We start from the raw sequence: 27,348 nt of genomic DNA, 5'->3' as shown, positions 1-27,348 counted from the left end.
CTCCTGTATAAAGTACAAAAACTTTACCACATTGACTACATATATGTGGTTTCTCTGCAGTGTGATTTTTTCACATGATTTTTAAAACTATTGATAAATGCAAAGGCTTTACCACATTGATTACATTCATATGGTTTCTCTCCAGTATGTATTCTTTCATGCCGTTGAAGATGACCAAGATATGCAAAGGCTTTAGCACATTGATTACATTCATAGGGTTTCTCTCCAGTATGTTTCCTTTCATGCATTAGAAGATTACTGAGTTGTGAAAAGGCTTTGCCACATTGAATACATTCATAGGGTTTCTGTCCAGTATGGGTTCTTTCATGGCATTGCAGAGAACTGTGACACGCAAAGGCTTTATCACACTGATTACATTCATATGGTTTCTCTCCAATATGTATTCTTTCATGCATTAGAAGATGACTGTGATATGCAAATGCTTTGCCACACTGATTACATTCATAGGGTTTCTTTTCAGTATGTGTAATTACATGCACTTTAAGATTACAAAGTTGTGAAAAGGCTTTACCACACTGATCACAGGCATAGGGTTTCTGTCCAGTATGGGTTCTTTCATGGCGTTGAAGAGAACTGTGACACGCAAAGGCTTTATCACACGGATTACATTCATATGGTTTCTCTCCACTATGTGCTCTTTTATGCATTAGAAGGTGATTGTGACGTGCAAAGGCTTTACCACATTGATGACATTCATAGGGTTTCTTTTCAGTATGTGTAATTACATGCACTTTAAGATTACAAAGTTGTGAAAAGGCTTTACCACATTGATCACATTCATATGGTTTCTCTCCAGTATGTATTCTTTCATGCCGTTGAAGATGACCACGATGTACAAAGGCTTTAGCACATTGATTACATTTATAGGGTTTCTCTCCAGTATGTATTCTTTCATGCATTAGAAGATTACTGAGTTGTGAAAAGGCTTTACCACATTGAATACATTCATAGGATTTCTGCCCAGTATGGGTTCTTTCATGACGTTGAAGAGAACTGTGACACGCAAAGGCTTTACCACACTGATTACATTCATATGGTTTCTCTCTGGTGTGTATTCTTTCGTGCATTAGAAGACGACTGTGACGTGCAAAGGCTTTGCCACACTGATTACATTCATAGGGTTTCTTTTCAGTATGTGTAATTACATGCACTTTAAGATTACAAAGTTGTGAAAAGGCTTTACCACACTGATCACATTTATAGGGTTTCTGTCCAGTATGGGTTCTTTCATGGCATTGAAGAGAACTATGATACGCAAAGGCTTTATTACACTGATTACATTCATATGGATTCTCTCCAGTATGTATTCTTTCATGCATTAGAAGATGATTGTGACGTGCAAAGGCTTTACCACATTGATGACATTCATAGGGTTTCTCTCCGGTATGTGTAATTACATGCACTTTAAGATGACAAAGTTGTGAAAAGGCTTTACCACACTGATCACAGGCATAGGGTTTCTGTCCAGTATGTGTTCTTTCATGACGTTGAACGGAAGTATGAAATGCAAAGGCTTTGCCACACTGATTACATTTATAGGGTTTCTCTCCAGTATGTATTCTTTCATGCATTAGAAGATTACTGTAACGTGCAAAGGCTTTGCCACACTGATCACATTCATAAGGTTTCTCTCCAGAATGAGTTTTTTTATGCCTTAGAAGATTACTGTAGCTTGCAAAGGCTTTACCACACTGATCACATTCATAAGATTTCTCTCCAGTATGGGTTTTCTTATGTGTTTGAAGAAGATTAAAACATGCAAAGGCTTTACCACATTGATTACACTCATAGGGTTTCTTTCCATTATGTGTTCTTTCATTACACTGAAGATGACTGCCGTATGCAAAGGCTTTAACACATACAGAAGGTTTCCCGTCAGTTTGACTTCTTTCAAACCTGCAAGGATAAATGGGACATGTAAACACTTTACAAAATTCACTATACTGTTGAATGTTTCTATTGTATGAATTAATTTTACAGTTTGGTCCAATTGCAAAGATGAATCAGACCTTAAGGTTTTTATCACTGTGATTACACTTATGTTCCCCTTCATTATGGGTTGTTTTGCATCTTTGAAGATACCTGTGATTGTAAGATCATTTATTACGTAGTTTACATTTAAGAATCTTTTTTTCTGTATGAGATTTATTACATATTTATAGAGAACTAGAGAAACTCAGAACTTTACTGTTGTTCTTTTGATGTAACTAATGCCTATAAAACACAAACACGAGACTCAGCGCCCACGTGGAGTTTATTGAGAGAGGGGAGAGAAAGAGGGGGTAGCTGATGGCCAACCGAAAGCAGGAGAGAGAGAGAGAGGTGTGGGGCACTTGCTTTTAAAGGGGACTTGCACATGCGTAACTGAGTCCTCTGGCCGCCAGGTAAAGCCAGGTAAAGCTGACGTAGGGATGACACGGCCATGAGCATCCCGCCCATCGTTGGGGCGGGGGTCAGCTGGCTGCTAGTTCCTAACATTTACCACTCTTACTGCATTCATAAACTTTCCTATACTATGAGTCATACTGCATTTGCTAAGTGAACTAGGACAAACACAGTATTTCCATACTCCTAGTATTCCTAGAGCTTTTCTGCAGTATGAGTTTGTTGATGTGTTAACAATGAAACTTGCAAAACCAATTACTTGTATACTGGAATCAAATTCAACAAGAATACTCAATGTGAGGATGGCTGCATATTTTCTAATTGTTCAGATAGAGAGGTGTGTTACATCTTCCCATATCCCTATGCTCCTATGGCTTGTATCCAGAGTGAGGTATGATAAACCTACTAAAAGAATAACAAATAAGATGTTTCCACATTCAATTCACACAGTTTGGACTTTCTGTTCTCATAGATTTGTGGTATAAGAATTAAGGTTTCTCTACAACAACTGCCCTTTCAATCTTGACTCTAACTGCACCTCTCACTAAACTTAGCACAGTCACAAGTATACGAGTAACAACAGCTTTACTATGGACTATTTGCTTATTAGAAGGCTTTGGACATATACACTTCTCACCTCTTCAATGTGTATACCTTTAGAAAAATGTGAGTAGTATGAAATGAATGGGTTGACAACTCTACAGCATAGTTATCATAGTACTATGACTCAAACGCTGGTATCTGATGAGGCATCGCTTCCTTGTCATCTTTCTTTAAAGAATGCCTTACACATGTAATTCACCTATCTGGGATTAAGGTATATGATTGTGTGAGAATTTAATAATCATCAATGTACTTCAAGCTGTGCTTATTTACACTGTTGGTATTTTTTAAAAAAAAAAAAAACTTACAGGACACATTACAATTTCTTCAGAGACACATTTCTATCAACTTGCACATAAAAATTACCTTGAATGTCTTCTATAACTTTGACAATGTTCTTCAATATTGTGGTCTTCCCAACTGTATCCTAAAATATAGTACCAGACAATGTATGTTACATTATTGAAAATTGTGAAACATTTCAGTTACTATCGTCAGTGTACCTTAACACCATGCCTGATTTATTCAGCTCGTTCTTCTTCTTTCTCAATCAAATTGCAAAAGATCATCAATAAAATAGGAACAGTTGCCCCCTTATTTCAAAACATGAAGGAAAACTCAGTCTTACCTATAGCAGTGAGGTTCCTGTAGGTCTCCAGCATCACATCTTTGTAGAGTCTCTTCTGGGAAGGATCCAGCAAAGTCCACTCTTCCCAAGTGAAGTTGACATGCACATCATCGTAGGTTACAGTATTCTAAAATATCCCATACACATATACAACAGAAAGTATGATACTGACAACATTGTAAATGTATACTTCTTTGACAGTATAGCCATATAATTCTGGCTTATTCCACTTATTCCACAACATAGACATTATAATGCAATCACCAAGTCACTTTATTTAGAAGGAAACTGAATAGTAGGTTACCTGTTGACTGTACCCTTTAAATGGGATATCACCTTGCAAGAGAAATACATATTAACAAACATAAGAAGTAAACAGATGAACAGTACAGAATACACTAGAGAGAAATTATCTGAAAAACTACTAACTACAAAAAAAAAAAAAAAAAAATAAGATGAACAAATTGGGTGTACTGGCTCATGCCAGCACTCAGAAGGTGGAGGCTGCCATATCTGCCTGTGAGTTGAATGCCAGCCTAGTCTATCCAGTAAGGTCCAGGACAGCCAGACGTACATATTAAGACCCTTTCTTTTACGCAAAAATCAGTCAAACAAATAGAAAGAACCACGAGGTTTGTACTGAAGCTCCTACAGAGTTATGATGGGGGATGTCCTGTATATATGTCTCTCTTATTGGTAGATAAATAAAATACTGTTTGGCCAATAGCCAATAGAGGCAGGAAGTAGGCATGGCTAGGAGACAAGGAGAATTTTGGGAAAGGTAGGCAGGGAGAGCCCACCAAAAGAGATGCCAGGAGGGGCTGGAGAGATGGCTCAGTGGTTAAGAGCACTGACTGCTCTTTCAGAAGACCTGAGTTCAATTCCCAGCAACCACTTGGTGGCTCACAACCACCTGTAATGAGGTCCAGGGCCCTCTTCTGCATGGAGGAATACATTCAGGCAGAACACTGCATAATAATAAAGAACCCCAGTAACCGAGTTATGCATTCATTCCAGTTCTGTATACATTTCTAGAAACCTGAAGTTACCTAATTTGAACTGTAACATCAAGATTTTACTAAAAGGCACTGCATGTTTAAACTGTTATAGGGCAAGAGAGATTGCTCACTAGTAAAAGAGCTCTTGCTCATCTTATACATAGGTAGGGTCAACTATCATTACTTACATGGGGATTGTAGTTGGAGATTTCTGTTTCGCCATATCCTATATCCCTTCATCCCAAAAAAACATACACATGTTGTATTAATTATGAAACTGATTGGCCAATGGCTAACCCATTTCTATTAATCTATGTATTGCCACGAGGCTGTGGCTTACCTGTATTCCATCATGTTATTCCTTCAGCAGCATGGTATCTCTCTCATGGCTGTGTCTGCCTTCCTTTCCCCCACCTTCTCCTGATCTGGTAGCTCTGCCCATGCTTCCTGCCTGGCTACTGGTAAATCAGTGTTTTACTCATCAACTAATGAAAGAAACATATACACAGAAGGACATCCCCCATCAGTGGATGACAACTATCAATTATTCCAAGGTCACTGTTTCTGAGACCATCTTTTGACCACTGTTGCGACTAGGTATCCACAACGGTGCATGTACATGCATACAGGTAAAATATTCATATTCATTTAAAAATTCAAGACAAGACCTGGCTGGTGGTGCACATGCCTTTAATCCCAGGGCTCAGGAGGCAGAGGCAAGAAAATCTCTGTGAGTTTGAGACCTGCCTGGTCTACAAGAGCTAGTTTCAGGACAGGATCCAAAGCTACACAGAGAAATCCTGTCTCAAAAAACAAAAACAAACAAATTCAAAACAAATACAGCAGGCGGGAAGGTCGTGCACCTGCAATCCAATACTTGGCATCCTAGGAAACAGAATAATACCCTATACCAAATTTTAAAATTCAAGATATGAGTGGAACTCAGTACAACAGCATATGCTTGACATACACAAAAGCCTACATTCCAGGTCCATCACCCAATAATATAAAAACAAAAACAAGTCAGGAATGTTGACCAACCAGGACTTGGGAGCCAGAGTCGGGGGAGCTCTGAGTTAGAGGCTCTGTTGTACAGAGCTACTTTCAGGACAGCCAGGGCTAGACAGACAAACCTTAACAAACAAACCAAAAATTGAAACAGCAGGCAACCAAACTGCCTTACTACTACATAGCAATTTCTTCCACTGCATCTTATGTTATTTAGAGATAGAGTCGATAATAGTGGTGAAGGCATGAAAACAAAAGAAGGAACCTAGCTGATCAGTCTTAACCACAACACAATGAGCACAAAGAACGGGAAATGGGTTGAGGCTACAGAGACTCATATTGCACCCCCAATGAGGAATTTCATCCAGATAGGCTCCTCCTACTAAGAGTTTCACAAGCAATTAAAAGAAAGTCACTAAAGAGAGACACAAGTTCAAATACAAGATCTTATCTGGCAAGTTTTTCATTCAATCAATTACATTCTGACCCAGATTATGAAAGGCTCATGGTCAGCCATGAAGGAAATGCATTTAGTCACTTCAATGATCCTCATAGTCTGCAACAGCTCCTATACTGTTCAAATGTCCAAAGTCCCTTCTGATACTCAAGACAATGGCTTGACAGTGACATCTTAGAAAATCAGAAAACAAGTTACATCTTTTCAACATAAAATGGCACAGAATACCATTCACATTCCAAAAGAGAAATGTTGACAGTGAGGGAAGACTGGACCAAGGCAAGACTGAAGCACGGCAGGACAAACATCAAATCCTGTAGCTCTGTCTCAGATGCAGAGAGCTTCAATTACGAGGGGCTTAGATGGCCCTATCCCTGCAACTTCTCATACATATCTCTCTTTGGTTACTTCCACTCCCAATATGCAGCTAGGTCTTCATGGAAGATGTCTAATAGCTTAGGTATCTCAATATTTTGTGGTCTCTAAATGTATGCCAGGCTGTTGTGGAATATTATTTTAAGATGTGTTATATTGTTTTATACTATGGAACATCTGTTAATGATGCAATGATGTGGTACGTTCTTTTATGTTGCATCTGTTTAACTCTGTGAAGCTTTGATATTTTGCCTGTCTAAATACCTGATGGATCTAATAAAGACATGAATGGCCAATATCTTGGCAGGAAAGGATAGGCAGGGCTGGCAGGCAGAGGGAATAAACAGGAGGAGAAATGTGGTGGGAGGGGGAGGATAAAAGGGCACCAGGAGCCAGCCACCCATCTACACAGCAAGTCATGGAGTAACAAGTAAAGAAAGGTATTCAGAATAAAGATAAAGCCCAGAGGCAAAAGGAGATGGCAGGCTACAAACAAGCCAAGCTAAGGCTGAGCATGTATAGGAAAGAATAAATGTGTGTGTGTGTGTGTGTGTGTGTGTGTGTGTGTGTGTGTGTGTGTGTGTGTGTGGTGTGGTATGTGTATCTTATTTGAGAGCTGGGTGGCAGGCCCCCAAAAGAGTAAAGCATAAAAAATAAAAAAACACAACCAACAACACCAGGCTTCGTCATCACAGCTTCATGCAATGAACTCTCACAGTTTCTCACTGGGTTTCTGACTCTGCCAAACAATGCTAAACTGTAATCACAGACTAAGAATCCAAAACCTTAAATTTTGTTTCTTTCTAGTTTACAGCACATGATGGGCAATCCTGCAAAGTTTGATTGGGTAAGAAAGCGTCCTTGCCTCAGTTGCTGACAGTATGCTGTCGAAATTGAACAAGCAGGACACAAAAGAGAGTGACTGCAAAACCTTGTGAAGACGAGGTCGGACAGTCTTTCAAAACTCCTGCTTCTCCGAAAAGTCTGTCAGACATGCTAGGCCTATAGGCCAAAGATGAATGCAGAGAACCTTGGCTGACTGTCCAGGCAGCCAGATGTTTCCGTCATTTCTCACATTTCTCTCTCGTGTGACGATTCCACCTGATGCCAAGTTCAGAGTTCCTCTTTCTATGAAACTCTCTAGAGCTACAGATTACAAATACCTACATTAAACCAGTTTTAGTTAAAATTCCATTGTCTAGGTTCCATCTCCTAACTGCTATTATTCCGAGTAACTCACATGTTTTAGAAAGTGGTAATAAGTTCTTGCAATCCTGGCAAGCAGCCAAAATTGGTTAACATTACTCTACACATGTTTCAGTTTTTGTTTTTAGATTCCCTATATCAATCACAAAAAAATGTGTAAATGGAATAATAGATGTGAACAAATGTGCTCTGTCTCTGCAGCCTCTGTTATAAACCTCTCATTGGCTGAACCACTTTCTTTTCTAACTCTGTAAGAAGCAGTAAACCTAGCTCTTTGGACCTAACACTAACTTTTAACTATTTAAAGAATTACATGGCATATGACCCTCTCACTCAGAAGCTGGAGGAAAACTGACATGAGTCAGTGGCTAGCCTGGGCTAGATAACAAAACAACAATAACAAAATTACATTCAGGATAGTAAGAGCTGGCCTAAGAATTTAAAGTTACTGAAAAACAGATCTGGCATGATCTGAACAGCACTTTAACTGTACCACTCTGGTTCCTGTGTGGGAAATAAATATATAGCAAAAAGAGGAGGAAAACAAAAACAAAAACAAAAAACCCAGTGGCTCTTACAGAATCAATATAGGAGGTAGCAGTGAGGATGAAAATCATCTATTCTAGGCAGCAGGAAGAGTTCAACTTGAATTATAATCAGAGGTCCAAAATAAATTTTTATTTACAGGAAGGTTCTAGTTTGATACTTTCAACAGAGACCTAAAGAGTTTGAATGAATTCACCAGGACAAGTAATAAAGTGATTGCAAGGGTAGCTGTGTGATTAGATCAGAGTGAAAAGGGACTTTGCAAATATCAGATGTAACATAAACCCTTAGAGCCTGGACATTATAAACCTGAAATATGAGGGAATGGAATGAATAATAATTAGTGTCACACCATAAGTATCGGCTTAGTGTCCTCCTCACTCTAGCATCAGTCAACTGATACACTACCCCAAAATCACACCGCATACACACACACACAAAAGAGTTATGTTTTCAACACATACAACAATCATAACTTTCCTATAACTTATAGAGCATAAGTTCTTAAGAACATTACACTAATATTTTTAATCTAGCTAAACAGAAATTAGTTGAAGACTGTCTTAAACAGTCAAAGTGTACCACCAAAATGCTTGTAGTATAAAATAGAAATTCAATAAAATAATATTCAATAGTAATTTCTCTCAAAAACAAACCAGAAATTTACCAGAGTTGAAACATTAAGAATGCAGAATGTGGATATGGTCCAGAACTTCAAAAATATAGGTAGGAGGATCAGGAATTCAAGGCCAGCATGGGCCACTGTTTCAAGAAAACAAACAAACAAACAAATAAATAAAATAAAAGCATTATTGAGCAGGTGGTAAGAAAACTCGGAGGGTAGTGATGCTTGCTACAAAGGCTGACATGAGTTCAATTCCCAGGCACCACATGATAGCAAAGACAGAATGTCTTACCTCCACACATGCCCACTACATACAAACATACAAATGCATTAAATTCCCAGGCACCACATGATAGCAAAGACAGAATGTCTTACCCCACACATGCCCACTACATACAAACATACAAATGCATTAAATTCCCAGGCACCACATGATAGCAAAGACAGAATGTCTTACCCCCACACATGCCCACTACATACAAACATACAAATGCATTAAATTCCCAGGTACCACATGATAGCAAAGACAGAATGTCTTACCTCCACACATGCCCACTACATACAAACATACAAATGCATTAAATTCCCAGGCACCACATGATAGCAAAGACAGAATGTCTTACCCCCACACATGCCCACTACATACAAACATACAAATGCATTAAATTCCCAGGCACCACATGATAGCAAAGACAGAATGTCTTACCCCACACATGCCCACTACATACAAACATACAAATGCATTAAATTCCCAGGCACCACATGATAGCAAAGACAGAATGTCTTACCCCCACACATGCCCACTACATACAAACATACAAATGCATTAAATTCCCAGGTACCACATGATAGCAAAGACAGAATGTCTTACCCCCACACATGCCCACTACATACAAACATACAAATGCATTAAATTCCCAGGCACCACATGATAGCAAAGACAGAATGTCTTACCCCCACACATGCCCACTACATACAAACATACAAATGCATTAAATTCCCAGGCACCACATGATAGCAAAGACAGAATGTCTTACCTCCACACATGCCCACTACATACAAACATACAAATGCATTAAATTCCCAGGCACCATATGATAGCAAAGACAGAATGTCTTACCCCACACATGCCCACTACATACAAATATACAAATGCATTTTTAAAAAGTGAAAGAACTAGGGACATTAAGGCAGGAGGATCAAGAATGGGTAAGGCTACTACAATGAAACCTTGTGTCAACAAAAACCTAACCAAAAACAAACAAAAAGAAAAAAAAATAAAACAGACTACTTATATTTCAGTCTTACTCTGTTGATCACAAAATATTTCCTGTGTTTTTTGTTTAGCTCAAATGACAACATTTAATGAATGCAATTGTCTGTGTTGTTATTGGTGGTGGTGGTTTTTATTATTTATTGGTTTTTTGAGACAGGGTTTCTCTGTGAAACAGTTCTAGCTGACCTGCAATTCATTTTGCATGCCAGGCTGGCCTCAGACTCACTAAGATCTGCCTGCTTCTGCATCTTAAGTGCTGGGATTAAAGATGTGCACCACCACTACCCAGCTGAGTATTGTTTTAAAGCAAGAAATGTATTTCTGTTTTCACTAGACCAAAAATACTTATTAGTCAATCAAATATACTAATACTCAAATATTAGTATATTAAATTCTGTACCAAATATTCAACTCCCTTTGTTAAAATGTAATAAAAAGCTTTATCCTAAGAAAGGGGAAGGGTGGCTTATTCCTAGAAAAAATGGTTTAAAGCTGAAATATCTATTTAAACAGAAAACACTAGCATGTAACAACTTGGCCTAGAGCTGTACATGTATACTCTACTACAATTTACACAGTCGTAAATTTGACATTAGTTAAGGTAAAAACTAACCAAAGAGGGAACTTTACTGAAGGTATTATGAAGATGAAAGTTTTAAACTAATTCATCCCATAGTAAAAACTACCAAATATGTGTTCAGTTTGTCTCACTTCTGAGTTTAGAACTTACCAGCATAGAGATTTCCAGACTCCCCTATCAATATTTTTCCATTTTATTTCCTTCTCGGTAAAATTGTAATATTAGAGTTACTATTTATTCTACTTTCCAATGTCAATCTGAGGGCCAACTGTATCTCAACGGTTTCTATTGTTAATTCAAAACAATGTTTACATGGAACTCAATGACCATAAGCACACACCGAATACTATCATAAAAAGTCCCAGGCATTATTAAATCTTATCTAAAAACCTTGAATTATTTTCAATGAGCAGTAATGAGTAATTCTCAAAGATGTTAGTGTATTATACAAAAGTTTTCAGTACCTTTTGACATCTAGGTGTCTCTTTAGACTTTAACAGCGAAGCTTGTATAAGGCTTTTTAACATTTTAATAAAATAAAAACATACCCACTGAATATATGAGAAGATGAGAACACATTTCCAGAACAGATGGGATAAAAGCATCATCATATAGCTAAAAAAAAAAAAAAAAAAAAAAAACCCTAAAAATCCTTAGAAGCAATACTTACTCTATAAAACAAGCAGTTTATCTCCTAAAAACAATTTTCAGTTTTAAGTAATGAAATATGTAACTTAGTTAAGTCCCAAAATTTCAGGAACTAAAAAGTATTAAAATGAGAGATTGCTCAACATAAAAGAAAAAAAAATGGCATCTACCACATACTCCAAATATACTACTTCACATTAATTCTTGGAGGATAGAAATGGATATTCCAAGACTAAAGTATAAGAATAGATTTATGGAATTCCTACAAAGACACCACAGCTTCTCTCCTACACTATTTGTATGATTCTTAAGTTTCTTATTTAAGTTTTCTAAAATTGTAAGAATTCCCTCAAGACTTTCTTCTGTTTTTGAACACACTGAAATTAAAAACAGACCCAGAAATCGTGGATCATTCCTCTAATCCCATAATTCAGTAGGCTGAGGTAGTAGAGTCACATAGTAGGGCCCTGTCTCAAAGAAAGACACAGTATGTATTATAATTACATATACAATGACCTTCAAAGATAACTGAGTTATAGAATAAAGACTGATTTCATAAGAATAATGTGGGTCTCTGTAGGTTTGGGACAGCATGATCTAAAATAAAAAGGTCCACTTCTATACTAACAACCAAATCCTGAATAAATAAATATATATATATATATATATATATATATATATATATATATATAATGTTATGGTATGCTTCATTCCTATTGTAAAGGCTTATGAAAGAATGGAGTTTTGGTATCTGTTATATTCCAGAAGACAGAAACATGTGGAAGTGAGTTACAAAATGAGGTATAATATTGCTGCCTTAGAGGCCAGTCTCCAGCAGTGCAGGGATCTAAAGGGATACACAGCATTGGTGCATACTAGATTTCTATATCTGAGGAGATCAGGGAAAAAGACACTCACATTTTCTGTTGATTGCTTTCTTCTTTATTCTCCATTCTTCATGCTGTATACGTTCTTCTACAGCTTATATATTCCAACAAACTCAAACAATACAGGAATCACAATGTGGTTTCATTCTATTTTTCACATGAATGATTTTTTTCATCTCCATTACATGATTAAAAGCAAAGTCACCCCAATAACCCATACACATTTACATCTAAGCAACTTGTTTCAGATTAACAGAACATGAACAAGCACAAAGTATTATTTTCCCAGCTAACTCTTTTGTGTCAGGGTGCATATTGTGATTACAAAGAAAGAATTGATCACTTTACTATTTATCTTGAAACGTAATCTTATAAGAAATCTTAAAGGAATTACAAACCTAAACTTTTATACATGAAGTCCTGGCTACAGTAGTCTTGTAAGGCTGGATCATCTCAGCTAGCCACCTAAAATTTGTTCTGAGCAGTTTGTAATCCAAAGCTGGTGTTTAGTTGGTGTTTTTAAGCTTAGTGGTGTTAAGATAGTCCTGATAAAATTGTGGTTACAGGGTTCCATCATCATTTTAGAGACTTCAAGATCACATTAGTTAAGATTATTCCTTTTCTTAAATTTTTTTTCCAGCTACTTCTCCCTTTTCCTTTGGATGCTTATTGGTCCAAGATCTTTAAATTACTCAAGATGTTTGTTTTTATTTTCCTGTAAGTAAAAAACAAAACCCTGCTCCAACCCTAACTTTAAGGAGATTCTTTATCTAATCTTTATCGATTTTAATCTTTGGTTTCTATGGAAATTTTTGTTTTATATTCTAAAGCTGTTCTATCATCCAGAGCAGTGTGTTTTCTTATAATAGGCATTAGGTTCTGTAATTGCTCTGAGAAGGGGTTTCCAGGACGACAGGAAATGACTTGAGTCAAATTTGGTATAGGGGCATGCAAGAGGGTTCTCAAGGAGTTTCCCAACAGCAAAGATTTACCTTGAAGGTCCCTTGTTGATCTACATTCATTAGTCCAATGCCTGCTTTGCCACACCTTCTACATAATCCATAAGGTGAACTGAATTATGGTTAGAAAAAAACATTGTTTCTAGGAATGTCCCTTTACAATCCCTTTTAAGGTTACCTTGTTTACTACAATTGAAACAACTGACATTTTGATTTTTCTTCAAACCCTGGAAATCACCTCTGCTGTCCATGCATCATCATGAACAGGGCATTGAATATTCAATGTATCTTAGATCCATTCTTCCAATGGTGGTGACCTTGCCTTTAAAGAACTAATTATTATTTTGCAATAAGAATTACCATTTTCAAACACCAGAAATTCAAAAATTGTTTGTCTAGCTTCTGAATTTGGTTATCATTCCATTTAATGTTGATGTTAGTCTTTAATAGAAATATGTGAATGCTTCCTTTGGACCCTGTATAACTTTAGTAAATGACTCAATCGTGTTTCCAACTTCTTGAATTCTGTCCCAAGTACTCAAAGCTGATGCATGGAATAAAGCCAGGGCATGGTCATCAAATAAAGATTGACCTTCTATAGTAGCACAATCTCCTTCTCCAAGAAGTTGATCTTGGGAGATTTCTATACCTCTAGTTCTACTGTATTGTTCAATGGTCTCAGCCTCTTCTATGAATCAGGTACTCCATTGTAATTGTGGAGCAGGTCTAAAACAGTTTTAACCAAGTCTGTCCAGTCTTTAGGGATAATTCTATTACAAAATGACCACAAATTTAACAGGTGCTTCACAAACAGTGAATGTGTGCCATATGGGACTATTGCTTCCTTGAATCTCCTTACATCTAACATTGTCACAGGAGTCCAATTAGGTCTTACAGAGCTTCTACCATTCGGCAACTCCTGTAAGGTTACTAGATATACTAGTGTTGGTTTGAAAACCTTAAACTGTTCTTCTCTAACCTTATAATGCAAAGCTGAAATTGGTTTTCCTTTAAATTCCTCTGTCAGGGTCTGAATATCTCTATGATCTGTTTTAATAAGTTTTTCTAAGACATGTATATTGGCACTCATATCAACCAATGAATTCAGAGATAGACCAAAAATTATCAAACAGACCAAAAGGATTATCAAAATGGTAATCAACAGTAGTTCAATTTCAGTTAAGTGGATTATTCCAATTTTAAACCATCCAATGTATAATCATAGAGACCTTATAATAGTGTTGTCCATGTTTTAATTTTGGGGGGGGAAGTCTCTCTTTTAACTAATTCCTCCCTTTAAGAATTCCCAATTTCTTACCAAATCTGTCAAAAATAATGATGAAGATGTGAGGGTAACTGCTGCACCATAGAATTATAAAAGCCTGACCAGATTTCAAGGCAGCTACCTACTTTGACAGCAGCCTGAGAAGGGGGTCCAGGAAAAGACCATCAGGAAAGCCTAGCAGTAGTGCAGTGACTCCAACTGCATATAGCTCTGGCCTATCCCGGTGCATTAAAAAGCCACAGGCAAATGGCATTTTCATGATTTTGTACACCAAAAGCTGGGCAGCAAATATAGCACGAATTCTGGTTGGTATAAATAATAAAAACCCAGAGACAGATATTGGGGTTAAAGATAAAGATCAGAAAAGCACAACAGCCAGACACTAGAGAGTTCTCACCTCTACCAATGCAGACCAAAAGGTTGATCCTCTCCTCAGATTGCATCTCCAGATTGCACTGACCCTCAGACTCCACTGAGCTCCTGTCTCCTCCCAACTTATATTCCTCTCTCCACCTCCCTAGTGCTGGGATCACCTTTGTATGAGCTCTGTTTCTCTTCTCTTTTAGACTGGAGCTCAGGGTAGCCTTGAGCTAACAAAGATACATCTGCCTCTGTCTCCCAAGTGCTGGATTAAATATGTGTACCACCACTGCCTGGCCTCTATGGCTAATAGTGTGACTAAGCTTTGCACGCTGATCTTCAGGCAAGCTTTACTTGTTAGATTATAAATAAAATATCACCAGTTACCTTATCATTTATATTCGTAGGGCTTGTTTTCATGTGTTTGCAGATACAAACAAAATACAGACATCATAAGGCTTCAATAAATTGTTGACACACTGTCAAAATTTCTTCTCCAGAGTACACTTATGCAACTTAATGGAAGTGTGTTGGCTAAAGATCTTACCAAATACTTAATAGTAACAAGAGTTTCAGAATTAGTTTTTTTCAGAACTACTAACTCAAAGTCTACTGCAATATGCAAAAGGCATTAAAAGACTGATTGCACACAAAAAAAGCTTTACTCCTGGTATAAAGTGCAAAACTTTACCACATTGATGACATTTATAAGATTTCTCTGCACTGTGATTTTTTCCTATGAGTTTGAAGACTATTGATATATGCAAAGGCTTTACCACATTGACTACATTTATAAGGTTTCTCTCCAGTATGGGTTCGTTTATGCATTTGAAGATGACTGTTCTGTGCAAAGGCTTTCCCACAATCATTACATTCATAAGGTTTTTCTCCAGTATGTGTTCGGTCATGCATTTGAAGATGACTGAAACGTGCAAAAGCTTTACCACACTGATTACATTCATAAGGTTTCTCTCCGCTATGTGCTCGTTTATGCATTTGAAGAGTACTGAGATGTGCAAAGGCTTTACCACACTGATTACATTCATAGGGTTTCTCTCCAGTATGTGTTCTTTCATGCCGTTGAAGACTTTTATGACATGCAAAGGCTTTACCACACTGATTACATTCATAAGGTTTCTCTCCAGTATGTGTTCTTATATGTATTCTGAAATAACTGTGACTTGCAAAAGCTTTACCACACTGATTACATTCATAGGGTTTCTCTCCAGTATGTGTTCTTTTATGCATTTGAAGAGTACTGAGATGTGCATAGGCTTTATCACACTGATTACATTCATAGGGTTTCTCTCCAGTATGTGTTCTTTTATGCATTAAAAGTTGACTATGCTGTGCAAAGGCTTTACCACATTCATCACATTTATAGGGTTTCTCTCCACTATGTGCTCTTTTATGCATTTGAAGAGTATTGAGATGTGCAAAGGCTTTACCACACTGATTACATTCATATGGTTTCTCTCCAGTATGTATTCTTTCATGCCGTTGAAGATGACCAAGATGTGCAAAGGCTTTACCACATCGATTACATTCATAGGGTTTCTCTCCAGTATGTGTTCTTTCATGCATTTGAAGATTACTGAGTTGTGAAAAGGCTTTGCCACATTGAATACATTCATAGGGTTTCTGTCCAGTATGGGTTCTTTCATGGCGTTGAAGAGAACTATGACACGCAAAGGCTTTACCACACTGATTACATTCATAAGGTTTCTCTCCAGTATGTATTCTTTCGTGCATTAGAAGATGACTGTAACGTGCAAAGGCTTTACCACACTGATCACATTCATAAGGTTTCTCTCTGGAATGTGTTTTTTTATGCATTAGAAGATTACTGTAACGTGCAAAGGCTTTACCACACTGATCACATTCATAAGGTTTCTCTCCAGTATGTGTTCTTAAATGTACTCGGAAATAACTGTGACTTGCAAAGGCTTTGCCACACTGATTACATTCATAGGGTTTCTCTCCATTATGTGTTCTTTTGTTACACTGAAGGTGACTGTCATATGCAAAGGCTTTAACACATTGTGTGTATATAGAAGGTTTCTCTCCATTTTGACTTCTTTCAAGCCTGCAAGATTAATTGGCATATGTAAACACTTTATAATATTCAAGACACTGTTAAATGTTTCTATTGTATGAATTAATTTTACAGTTTGATCCAATTGTAAAGGTGATTCAGACCTTAAGGTTTTTATCACTGTGATTACACTCATGTTCCCCTTCATTATGGGTTGTTTTGCATCTTTGAAGATACCTGTGATGGTAAGATCATTTATTACGTAGTTTACATTTAAGAATCTTTTTTTTTCTGTATGAGATTTATCACATATTTGAAGAGAACTAGAGAAACTCAGAACTTTACCACTCTTACTGCATTCATAAACTTTCCTATACTATGAGTCATACTGCATTTGCTAAGTGAACTAGGACAAACACAGTATTTCCATACTCCTAGTATTCCTAGAGCTTTTCTGCAGTATGAGTTTGTTGATGTGTTAACAATGAAACTTGCAAAACCAATTACTTGTATACTGGAATCAAATTCAACAAGAATACTCAATGTGAGGATGGCTGCATATTTTCTAATTGTTCAGATAGAGAGGTGTGTTACATCTTCCCATATCCCTATGCTCCTATGGCTTGTATCCAGAGTGAGGTATGATAAACCTACTAAAAGAATAACAAATAAGATGTTCCCACATTCAATTCACACAGTTTGGACTTTCTGTTCTCATACATTGTGGTATAAGAATTAAGGTTTCTCTACAACTATTGACCTTTCAATCTTGACTCTAATTGCACCTCTCACTAAACTTAGCACAGTCACAAGTATATGAGTAACAACAGCTTTACTATGGACTATTTGCTTATTAGAAGGCTTTGGACATATACACTTCTCACCTCTTCAATGTGTATACCTTTAGAAAAATGTGAGTAGTATGAAATGAATGGGTTGACAACTCTACAGCATAGTTATCATAGTACTATGACTCAAACGCTGGTATCTGATGAGGCATCGCTTCCTTGTCATCTTTCTTTAAAGAATGCCTTACACATGTAATTCACCTATCTGGGATTAAGGTATATGATTGTGTGAGAATTTAATAATCATCAATGTACTTCAAGCTGTGCTTATTTACACTGTTGGTATTTTTAAAAAAAAAAAAAAAAAACTTACAGGACACATTACAATTTCTTCAGAGACACATTTCTATCAACTTGCACATAAAAATTACCTTGAATGTCTTCTATAACTTTGACAATGTTCTTCAATATTGTGGTCTTCCCAACTGTATCCTAAAATATAGTACCAGACAATGTATGTTACATTATTGAAAATTGTGAAACATTTCAGTTACTATCTTCAGTGTACCTTAACACCATGCCTGATTTATTCAGCTCATTCTTCTTCTTTCTCAATCAAATTGCAAAAGATCATCAATAAACTAGGAACAGTTGTCCCCTTATTTCAAAACATGAAGGAAAACTCAGTCTTACCTATAGCAGTGAGGTTCCTGTAGGTCTCCAGCATCACATCTTTGTAGAGTCTCTTCTGGGAAGGATCCAGCAAAGTCCACTCTTCCCAAGTGAAGTTGACATGCACATCATCGTAGGTTACAGTATTCTAAAATATCCCATACATGTGTACAACAGAAAGTATGATGCTGACAACACTGTAAATGTATACTTCTTTGACAGTATAGTCATATAATTCTGGTGCTACCCACACTTATTCCATAACATAGACATTATAATGTAATTACCAAGTCACTTTAGAAGGAAACTGAATGGGAGGATCATCTATATCATGGCTGTACCTTGCAAGAGAAATGCACATTAACAAACATAAAAAGAGAATAAACAGATGAACAGTACAGAGTACACATGAGAGAAATTATATGAAAAAGTACTAACTACAAAAAAGAAAACTAAGATGAACAAACTGGGTATATTGACTCATGTCTTTAATCCTGGTACTCAGTAGGCAGAGGCTGACATATCTGCCTCTAAGTTTAATGCCAGCCTAGTCTATCCAATCGGGTCCAGGACAGCCAGAAGTACATATTAAGACCCTGCCTCCCAAACAAAACAAAAGAAGGAACTCAAGAGGTTTTCCTGAAGTTCCTACATAGAGTTATGCATTCACTCCAGTTCTGTATTCATCTTACAGAAACCTGAAGTGCCTTAATTTATTTTGTAACTTCAAGAATTTACTAAAAGGCACTGCATGTTTAAACAATTACAAATGAACAGATGAAAACATTAGCAATATAAATGCTGACTATAACTAAACAACACAAGGCAGGAGAGACGGCTCAGTAGTAAAGGAGTTCTTGTTCATGTTTGCATATAGGTGGCTCAACTACCAGTACTTACATGAGGGATCAAAACTATCAATTATTACAAGTCCAGGGTTTCTGAGACCATCTTTTGACCACAATTAGGCCCAGGTACCCACATGTGGCATATACATGCATACAAGTAAAATATTCATATTCATTAAAAAAAATTCAAAACAAATACAACAGGCAGGAAGAAGTCATATACCTGCAATCCAATGACTCAGAAGACTCAGGCAGTGTCAATTCATGAATACTTGTCATGCTGGGAAACAGAATAATACCTCTCCTTTTGGTTACTTCCACTCACTATATGCAGCTAGGTCTCCATGGACGATGTCTAATAGCTTAGGTATCTCAATATCTTGTGGTCTCAAAATGAAATCCAGGCTGTTGTGAAATATTATTTTAAGTTGTATTATATTGTTTTATGCTGTGAAACATCTGTTTTAATGATCCAAAGATGTGGTGCATTCTTTTATGTTGTATCTATTTAACTCTGTGAAGCTGTGATATTTTGCCTGTCTAAAATACCTGATGGATCTAATAAAGAGCTGAAGGGCTAATATCTTGGCAGGAAAGGATAGACAGGGCTGGCAGGCAGAGAGAATAAATGGGAGGAGAAATGTGGGAGGAAAAAAAAGGATAAAAGGGCACCAGGGGCCAGCCACCCATCTACACAGCAAGGCATGGAGTAAGAAGTAAAGGAAGGTATACAGAATAAAGAAAACTAAAGCCCAGAGGCAAATGGAGATTGGATAATTTTAAGTTAAGAAAAGCAACCAAGCTAAGGCTGAGCATTTATAGGAAAGAATAAGCCTGTGTGTGTGTGTGTGTGTGTGTGTGTGTGTGTGTTATTTGGGAGCTGGGTGGCAGGCCCCCAAAAGAGTAAAGAGTAAAAAATAAAAAGTAAGAACACAACCAACAACACCAGGCTTCATCCTCACAACTTCATGCAATGAACTCTCACAGTCTCCTCACTGGGTTTCTGACTCTGCCAAACATAGATGCCTGCAACAATATTGAATTGGAAACACATACTAAGAATCCATGACCTTAAATTTTGATTCTTTTTAGTTTCCACAATATGATGGGTGATCCTGCAAAGTTTGATTTCTGAATTGTGATGGACACAACACAGTTTGGACCAGAGGTGCAGCAGATTTTGTGTGGAGTTGCTTCCTGGGAGTAGGAATCATGCTGCTTACTTCTTCCATTAAATTGAAGGTTTAACTGGATGGAGTCTAACCCTTAGGGCACCTTGATAGGCTTCCATTACATAGCAATGGCCTTCTTTATAATGAGGTAAATAAATGATCTATGGGAACATAATGCATCAATATTAAGATGTTGTGTATGGCAAATTTGCAGCATGAATTGAATATAATTCTCAAATAAAATTCTCAAAAATTTGTAACAGAATTATTAATCACAATGCTACATGTAATGTGGAAACTCTCAGAATGCTCAATAGGATTATTAAAAAATACTGACACCATATGACTTTTGTATTTATCACAAAGCTACAACGATCAAGAATATGTATAATTTGTGAAAGAAAAAATGAGATAGAAAGAGCCAAGAACAAAAAGTTGGAAAATATAGTCAACTTTTTAATCAAAAGACCAAGAGAAACTCAGCAAGGAAAAGTGTGATCTTGACCAATGTTACCCAACTACCTATAATTCTAAGTGTATAGAAATTAACACACACTTCACAACTTTTCATAAAATTAACTCAAATTGACCTTAAAGTGTTATGTTTCTGACCCTTCGACTACTGATATTTCTTCAAAACAGAGAGTCCACAAGGTCTAGAGCTCTCTTGGCAAATGGAGGTAATCTCATGCTACAGCTCTACAAATGCAAAACCCAGCCCAATTGATATCCAATCACAAAACAGTATAGAAGAATAATTTAATGTCTATTTCCTGCCACATGGGTTATGGAGCATGATGTGGAATCTGCTTTATCTACCTGCCCAACAACAAGTGGATAGCACACCTAACCCTATCAACATGGAATGAATCCACAGCCTCTCATTTCCCAAAGAAACAAAAGCAAAACCTCTTCTCCAAAGCATTTTTTGATTTCCATTTGACAAATACATTTTTTTTTTACTTTTTTTTTTTTTTTAAAGATAGCCCTAAAGTATCTATGTTGGTTCAATTTTGCAGTCATACTACCCCAAAAACACATGCTCAACTATGTTTATAGCAGCTTTATTTCTAATAACCAGTAACTGGAAACAACCTAGATGTCCCTCCATCAAAGACTGGATAAAAAAAATATGTGGTACATTTACACAATGGGCCATTACTCAGTCATTAAAACAAAGACATCATAAAACTTGTAAATGGAAGGAAACACAAAAAAATAAATAAATAAAAAATTAAAATTAAAATCACCCTGACTCAAATAACAAAAATGGTATAAGCTCACTTACGGATATTAGTTGTAAAGTAAAGAATAACCATGCTACAATCCACAGAAACAGAAAAGCTAATTAACAATGAGTGCTCAAATGGGGAATATATGAATCTCCCTGGGAAGCAGAAATAGAATAGATTTTCTGGGTGGAACGGGCATGGGTGGGGATGGGAATAGGAGAGAGCAGGCTGGGAAGGAGAGAGGGAATATGGAAAAAGACTACTGGAACTGCTTTATAAATCTCAAGCACTTTAGAAAACAAGTTTATTGCTAGCTTTCTGCATATGTTTGTGCATGAGAGAGGTTATCTTCCATATGTATACAGTTGACATATAAAAGAGGGTGTCAGATCACCTGGATGTGAAATAATAGAGAGTTATGAGCCTCCAAACTTGAGTGTAGACATATGAACTCAGGTCATCTTCAAAAAGTATATGTGATGAACCCCCTGCCAAGACCCATAATATTCTTTCATCCAATAAAACAAAAGTCTTTCCCAGTTTAACAGCAACACAAACAAAACCTAAATAAATAATTTTGATGCATTAAAATTAAGATGTTGTATATGGTAAATTTGCACCATAAAATGAATACAACCCAATGGCAATGCCCAACAATTTGTAACAGGAAAGCTGACTACAAAGCTACATTCACAGTGGTAACACTCAGAATGCTCAATGGGATTATAAAAACATAGTACACAGATTGACATAATATGGCTTCTATACTTACCACAAAGATACAACAATCAAAATGTGTACAATATTTGCAAAATACTAAAGGGGTTGGAGAAAAAAGCCAAGAACAAAGGCAGGAAAATATAGTCAACTTTTAGTCAAAATATCAAAGGAAATGTAACCTGGAAAAGTATGATCTTGACCAACTTTACTCAGCTCAATATGATTCTACAAGTATACAAATTAAATAAACACAGACTTCTGTTGCTAGAGGTTTTTCTTGTCCTGTCTGGTCCCACCACTTCAGTCCTAAATGAATACAAAGAGGTGCTATAGTAATTATAAAACTGCTGGTCGATGGCTACGGCTTCTTTTTGGCTTGCTCTGTCTTAATCATTAACCCATTTCTATTAATCTAAGTATTTCCATGTGATCTTATCTTACCAGGGACTGGACCTGCTACTCCTTCCTTGGCTTCATGGCATCTCCTCACTGTCTCTCTCTGCCTACCTTTCCCAGATCTCTCCTTATCTCCTAGACCCGCCTATCTTCCTGCCTCTATTGGTCAAACAGTGTTTTATTCATCAACCAATAAGAGAAACATATATACAGAAGGATATCCCCCATCAGACTTCACAACTTTCACAATATTAACTCCAAGTGTCCCTTACACTTAAATTGTTGTTTCTGACACTCCAGCTACTGATATTTCTTCCAAAGACAGAGGCCCCATGATCTAGAGCTCTCTCTGCAAATGGAGGTGACCTCAAGCTATGGCTCCATAGCCACTTATATCTATCTCCTTGTGGTTTCAGGTAAACCCAGCCCCATTGATGCCCAATGCCAAAACAATATAGAATGCTTATTTAAATGCTGCTTCCTGCCACATGGATTATGGCACAAGATGTGGATTTTGCCCAATCTACCTGCCCAAAACCATGCACACCTAAGAAATCTCTGCAGGTCAGAAACTCCTTTTGTCTTCTGGAACTAACATTCACTGAATCACACCATTGCAGCTGGTGGCAGCAGAAAGTTAAAAGCATTCTAATCATGTATTGCTGAAAGATGATGGGCATCACCATCTTTCTAACAGTTTCTAAACTATTTGTAACATTTATAAGACAAACCTGAAAGTAGAAGGCAATACTCACAACTAGAAACCAGTCTGTCAGTTTTTCAATCTGTGTTCTCACTGAACACCAAAAGCAGTGCCTGTGTGTGCATACTGGACAGTGATATTACAAACATATCCTCCTATACCAGGTGTGCAGAGTCTCATCCTCCCTAGAGGAAGGCTCAGCGAGGCTCAGAGGACAAGGAACACTGTCCAGGACACCACATGGATGAACCAAACCAGTCTGGCTTATGGTCTATACAAATATCAGCAGAAATGACAGCTCTGTAGACCAGCTCTGAACACCCTATATTCACCATGGCATAGCTTGTGTTCTTTCTTACAACAGAAGCAGGGGAGAATCCTGAAAAAAACCTGCAAGATACCTGCCACTAGTACTTCTGATTGCTAACCCTCCCCAGGGTCCCTCATTGGCTATAGCCACCCAACTGGGCCTCAGAATAGTAACAGCTCCCCTACTGGGTGATCAGAGATCAAATGACTCAGACAGCACAGTCCTTCCAGCCCAGCAGACAGGGTCCTAGTCTAGAAAGTCTGTATTTTAGTAGACAATATTCCACTCTCCTAGAGCACATTCTGTTCCTCATCCAAAACACAGGGTCCTTTGTGTACACATTCCATTACACACTCAATATCCAGCACAGGCAACACATTGCCTCATAGTTGAGAAATCCTGAAGACACAGGTCTTATTCATATAGTAACTGTTGAAGAAGAAGGAAAAAAAAGGGGGGGCCATAAATTAGAAAACAATGAGGAGTCATGGTAGTGCTTGGAGGCAGAAAAAAGAATGTGGATATAATATAGTTATAATCTCAAAAATTATTTTGAAAAGTTGAAACAGGCTTTAGACCATGTGCTCCAGAGACTAGGGATTTGTATTGGAGCACATCAAAGATGTCTCATACCTTTTCTCTAAGAATGAACATCTTAAACCAGAAAAACAACAGTTCTGTTAGGCATGGTCACACCATTTACTCAGATCTTCTATTTTAATTTAGTCCTATTATACTTTATGGAGCATCTAAAATAGACTAATTCCGCATTGGTAACCTCAACTACTGTTGAAGTAGGAAAGCTCTTACCCTCTGTCCTGCCTTTTCCTTTCTGCAATGTGACTCTCCCAGATTCAAAGTGGGTCAATGAACTCAATTGTTGCATTGGTCCCTCTTCATTTTTAAGTCTCCACTAAAAGTCAAAGTGATTGGAGGTCACTCATTAACTGGTCCATTTTTCCTTCTCAACTAGTGAAGGCGCAGTCTGGAAGGAGCTGCAGGACTGTCTTCCCAGCACTGAACAGTAGAGGCAGGATTAGGTACTCAAAGAATTCTTAATTACATGGCACAAGACAAACCTAAGCTATAGAAGACATTGCTTTACATAGAAATCAATAATCAACCTCATTTGAGAAAAAAAGGAAAAAGGTATGAAACTATTAATGACATGGAAACATTAGAGAACAGAAACAATAGAAATAAGAGCAGTAATACACTTAAAAATATTTTAAAATAATACCGATTTTTTACAAGATAAAATAATGTATTTTTAAGATAAAAAAAAAACAGAATAGGTCCTTCCCTAGTAGAGGAAATGTTATTAATAAGAGATAGATTGACTTTGACCATGTACATATGTTGGCTGAGATCTGTAACCTAACACAAAACCTCTAAGCTGTCATAACTGTGTTAAGCAGGACTAAACATATCTGCATAGGAAAGTTACCTAATTACAAATTCAATATTCATTGGCTCAAGATAACCTTCGCTACTATATACACATACAATCTGGTCTGTTGTCATTCATATGACATGAATTTTAAAAAACGCTGGAAAATTAAAAAAAAAAATCACTCCCCTACCACAATCAGGTGATTCCAGCAGCTGGTTACCTACCCTACTTCCCATGCAGTGTACACAATAAACTATTCTCCTATTTTGGTCTGAGGACAGAAGCAATACTCCACATGTGAACCCTTTTCCTATGACGGCATTGACTAAAATGGACAATTTTAAAACTCTGAGGTGGTACAGAGTCAACATAAGAGAGCTTGTCTCAGAAACATTTTCCTAAGGAGCTGGAAATGCAGCTGTTCTAGAATTAATATGCCTTCCCTGGGAGAAATCACTTCACACACTTAAGATGAATGCTAGTATGCATCCATCTCTGGCTAATGCTCAAAGAGGAGACAGGCTACACATATTTGCATTCCACATGTACAGTCATCCTTAACTATCTTTTAAGTTCATGCTCCAGGTTACACTTTGAACAACTTAAATAGAGACAAATGACTTGCAGATAGGAGAGTTACAAAGCGAAGATATTTCCAGAATAATTTCCTAAGTACACCAGTGACGTGAAACAGCAGGTCATTCTTCAGTTACAGGGTGCTGAGGGTGAGTGAAGGTGGCAGGGGGTGAGAAATATAGGCCGAGTAGAAGGTAGAAAAAAATAAATCTGGGGCAGGGAGGTTTGTACAGACTATGTCCCATGCCAAGTAAGCTTCTTAAGAAAAATAGCATCTTATATACTAGTTCCAGGAGGGAAACGAAAGAAAATAGGAGACTTCTATGAAGTAAGCAGAAAACATCATACAATGGGACAAATTCAGAAATCTAATCAAACAATGCTACACAAGGAGAACATAGGGAACTCAAAACGTTACTGACTAAGCCCATGGTGATAACCTTAGCTCCATATGGTGGGAAGAGTTGGGTTCTCAGGATCTGAAGCAACCCCTCCTCTAAGGCCCTGGCCCCAGACCATTACTAGCTCTCCAAAGCAAATTCATGGTTTTAGACAAGGCTCTCTATTTTATTGTCAATACATCAGGCCCTTAGGAGAAGCTCCCAAGGCCTAGGCCACAGGCTGTCACTAGCTCTCCCAAGAATATTCCTCCTCCCTGCCTGAGGGCCTAAATGAAAGCCTTGATTCATCAGGCAAGTCCTTAACACAACAGTGTTTTTCTTCTCAAATAGTTGTCACCTGATGTCATATTGGAACTTTATGGCACACCAGGCCTTAAGGTTGGTTGTGACCCTGTAAAGCCTCCTTGAGCAGCTTGTTGGAAACCTGCTCTTTGATATGGGGATGAGCCTAGAGGCTGGTTATAAAACAGGGGTGGCTTCTTTGTAATTGTTTGAAACCAACTGTCTGGGCAATCCTGTTGTACAAATTTCTATCCTAGCTTCCTAATCACTAACAAGCCTGGTTAGCATACATTTGGGTGTCTTAGAAGTAGTCCTCCCTCAGCTAAATTATGCTTTGTGAGACTATCTCCTAAGCATTGGTAAATCCTTTATATTACCAGTTCTACTCTTCTACATCACAGTATTGCAGTGAAGTGCTACACACACATGAGATGCCTTTTACAACTTCCACAGAATTAACAATAAATGGATCTTACACATAAAGGTAAAATGCAAAGTGCTGACCATCTAGAAGATACTGAAGAAACTACTAGGCCTCTCTAGTTTGGCGACCTGCTTTCCATGTATGCACCAAGCAAGTTGAAGTTGACTAGAAACATGTTTCTACACACAGCTCCCTGTTCCCAATGCTCTGAGTAGATTCAGCCCACAGAGCAAAGTTATCCTGGAGCCTGCACCTGGGTCCAAGGACTGCACGGGACCTCACAGAACCGGGAATCTAGCTGCAGACTCCCACCCAGATCCGGGGAGGATCCACCAAACTAGCTCCCGCACCTCGCCATCTGCTCTTCCCCAATCTGGGGACAGTAGCCCCTCCTCGCTTACCATATCGTGGCTTCCAAGCTCACCCAAATTCTTTTCTCAGCTCCTTGCAGTAACAATCGCAGCACAGCACACAAAACCACTGGTGCCAGCTCCTCTTCAAAGCCAGTCCTGAAGCCGGCAGCCGGAAGGGCCCTGCACCACTTCTGAC

The 27,348-nt window shown here is 37.7% G+C and overlaps 1 protein-coding gene across 3 annotated transcripts; it reads right to left on the bottom strand.

Moving 5' to 3' along the window:
- LOC127227573 (zinc finger protein 431) lies at nucleotides 1-27,348 on the bottom strand. Of its 3 annotated transcripts, none has more exons than XM_051191973.1 (4): nucleotides 27,201-27,348; nucleotides 18,364-18,490; nucleotides 18,102-18,162; nucleotides 1-1,917 (listed from the first exon to the last, which is right to left on the bottom strand). In XM_051191973.1, the coding sequence occupies exons 1-4, from the start codon at nucleotides 27,201-27,203 to the stop codon at nucleotides 36-38; spliced, it is 2,073 nt and encodes a 690-aa protein (XP_051047930.1). In that variant the 5' UTR covers nucleotides 27,204-27,348; the 3' UTR covers nucleotides 1-35. The 3 variants fall into 3 exon arrangements, with proteins under 3 accessions (XP_051047930.1, XP_051047931.1, XP_051047932.1); XM_051191974.1 differs by lacking the exon at nucleotides 18,102-18,162 and adding an exon at nucleotides 3,376-3,436; XM_051191975.1 differs by lacking the exon at nucleotides 1-1,917 and adding an exon at nucleotides 15,482-16,933.

The sequence above is a fragment of the Phodopus roborovskii genome, unplaced genomic scaffold (genome assembly GCF_943737965.1).
Source record: "Phodopus roborovskii unplaced genomic scaffold, PHOROB, whole genome shotgun sequence".
NCBI lineage: Eukaryota > Metazoa > Chordata > Mammalia > Rodentia > Cricetidae > Phodopus > Phodopus roborovskii.
Note: the sequence above shows the minus strand (reverse complement) of the source record. Positions and strands in the feature narration are given on the sequence as shown.

Bases quoted from the DNA above. Each gene is read 5' to 3' on its own strand.
- LOC127227573 (XM_051191973.1), bottom strand. The intron at 18,163-18,363 runs GTAAGACTGAGT...ACTATATTTTAG, and splicing joins CAGGAACCTCACTGCTATAG to GATACAGTTGGGAAGACCAC. The intron at 1,918-18,101 runs GTAATTTTTATG...TTATCCTTGCAG, and splicing joins AGTTATAGAAGACATTCAAG to GTTTGAAAGAAGTCAAACTG.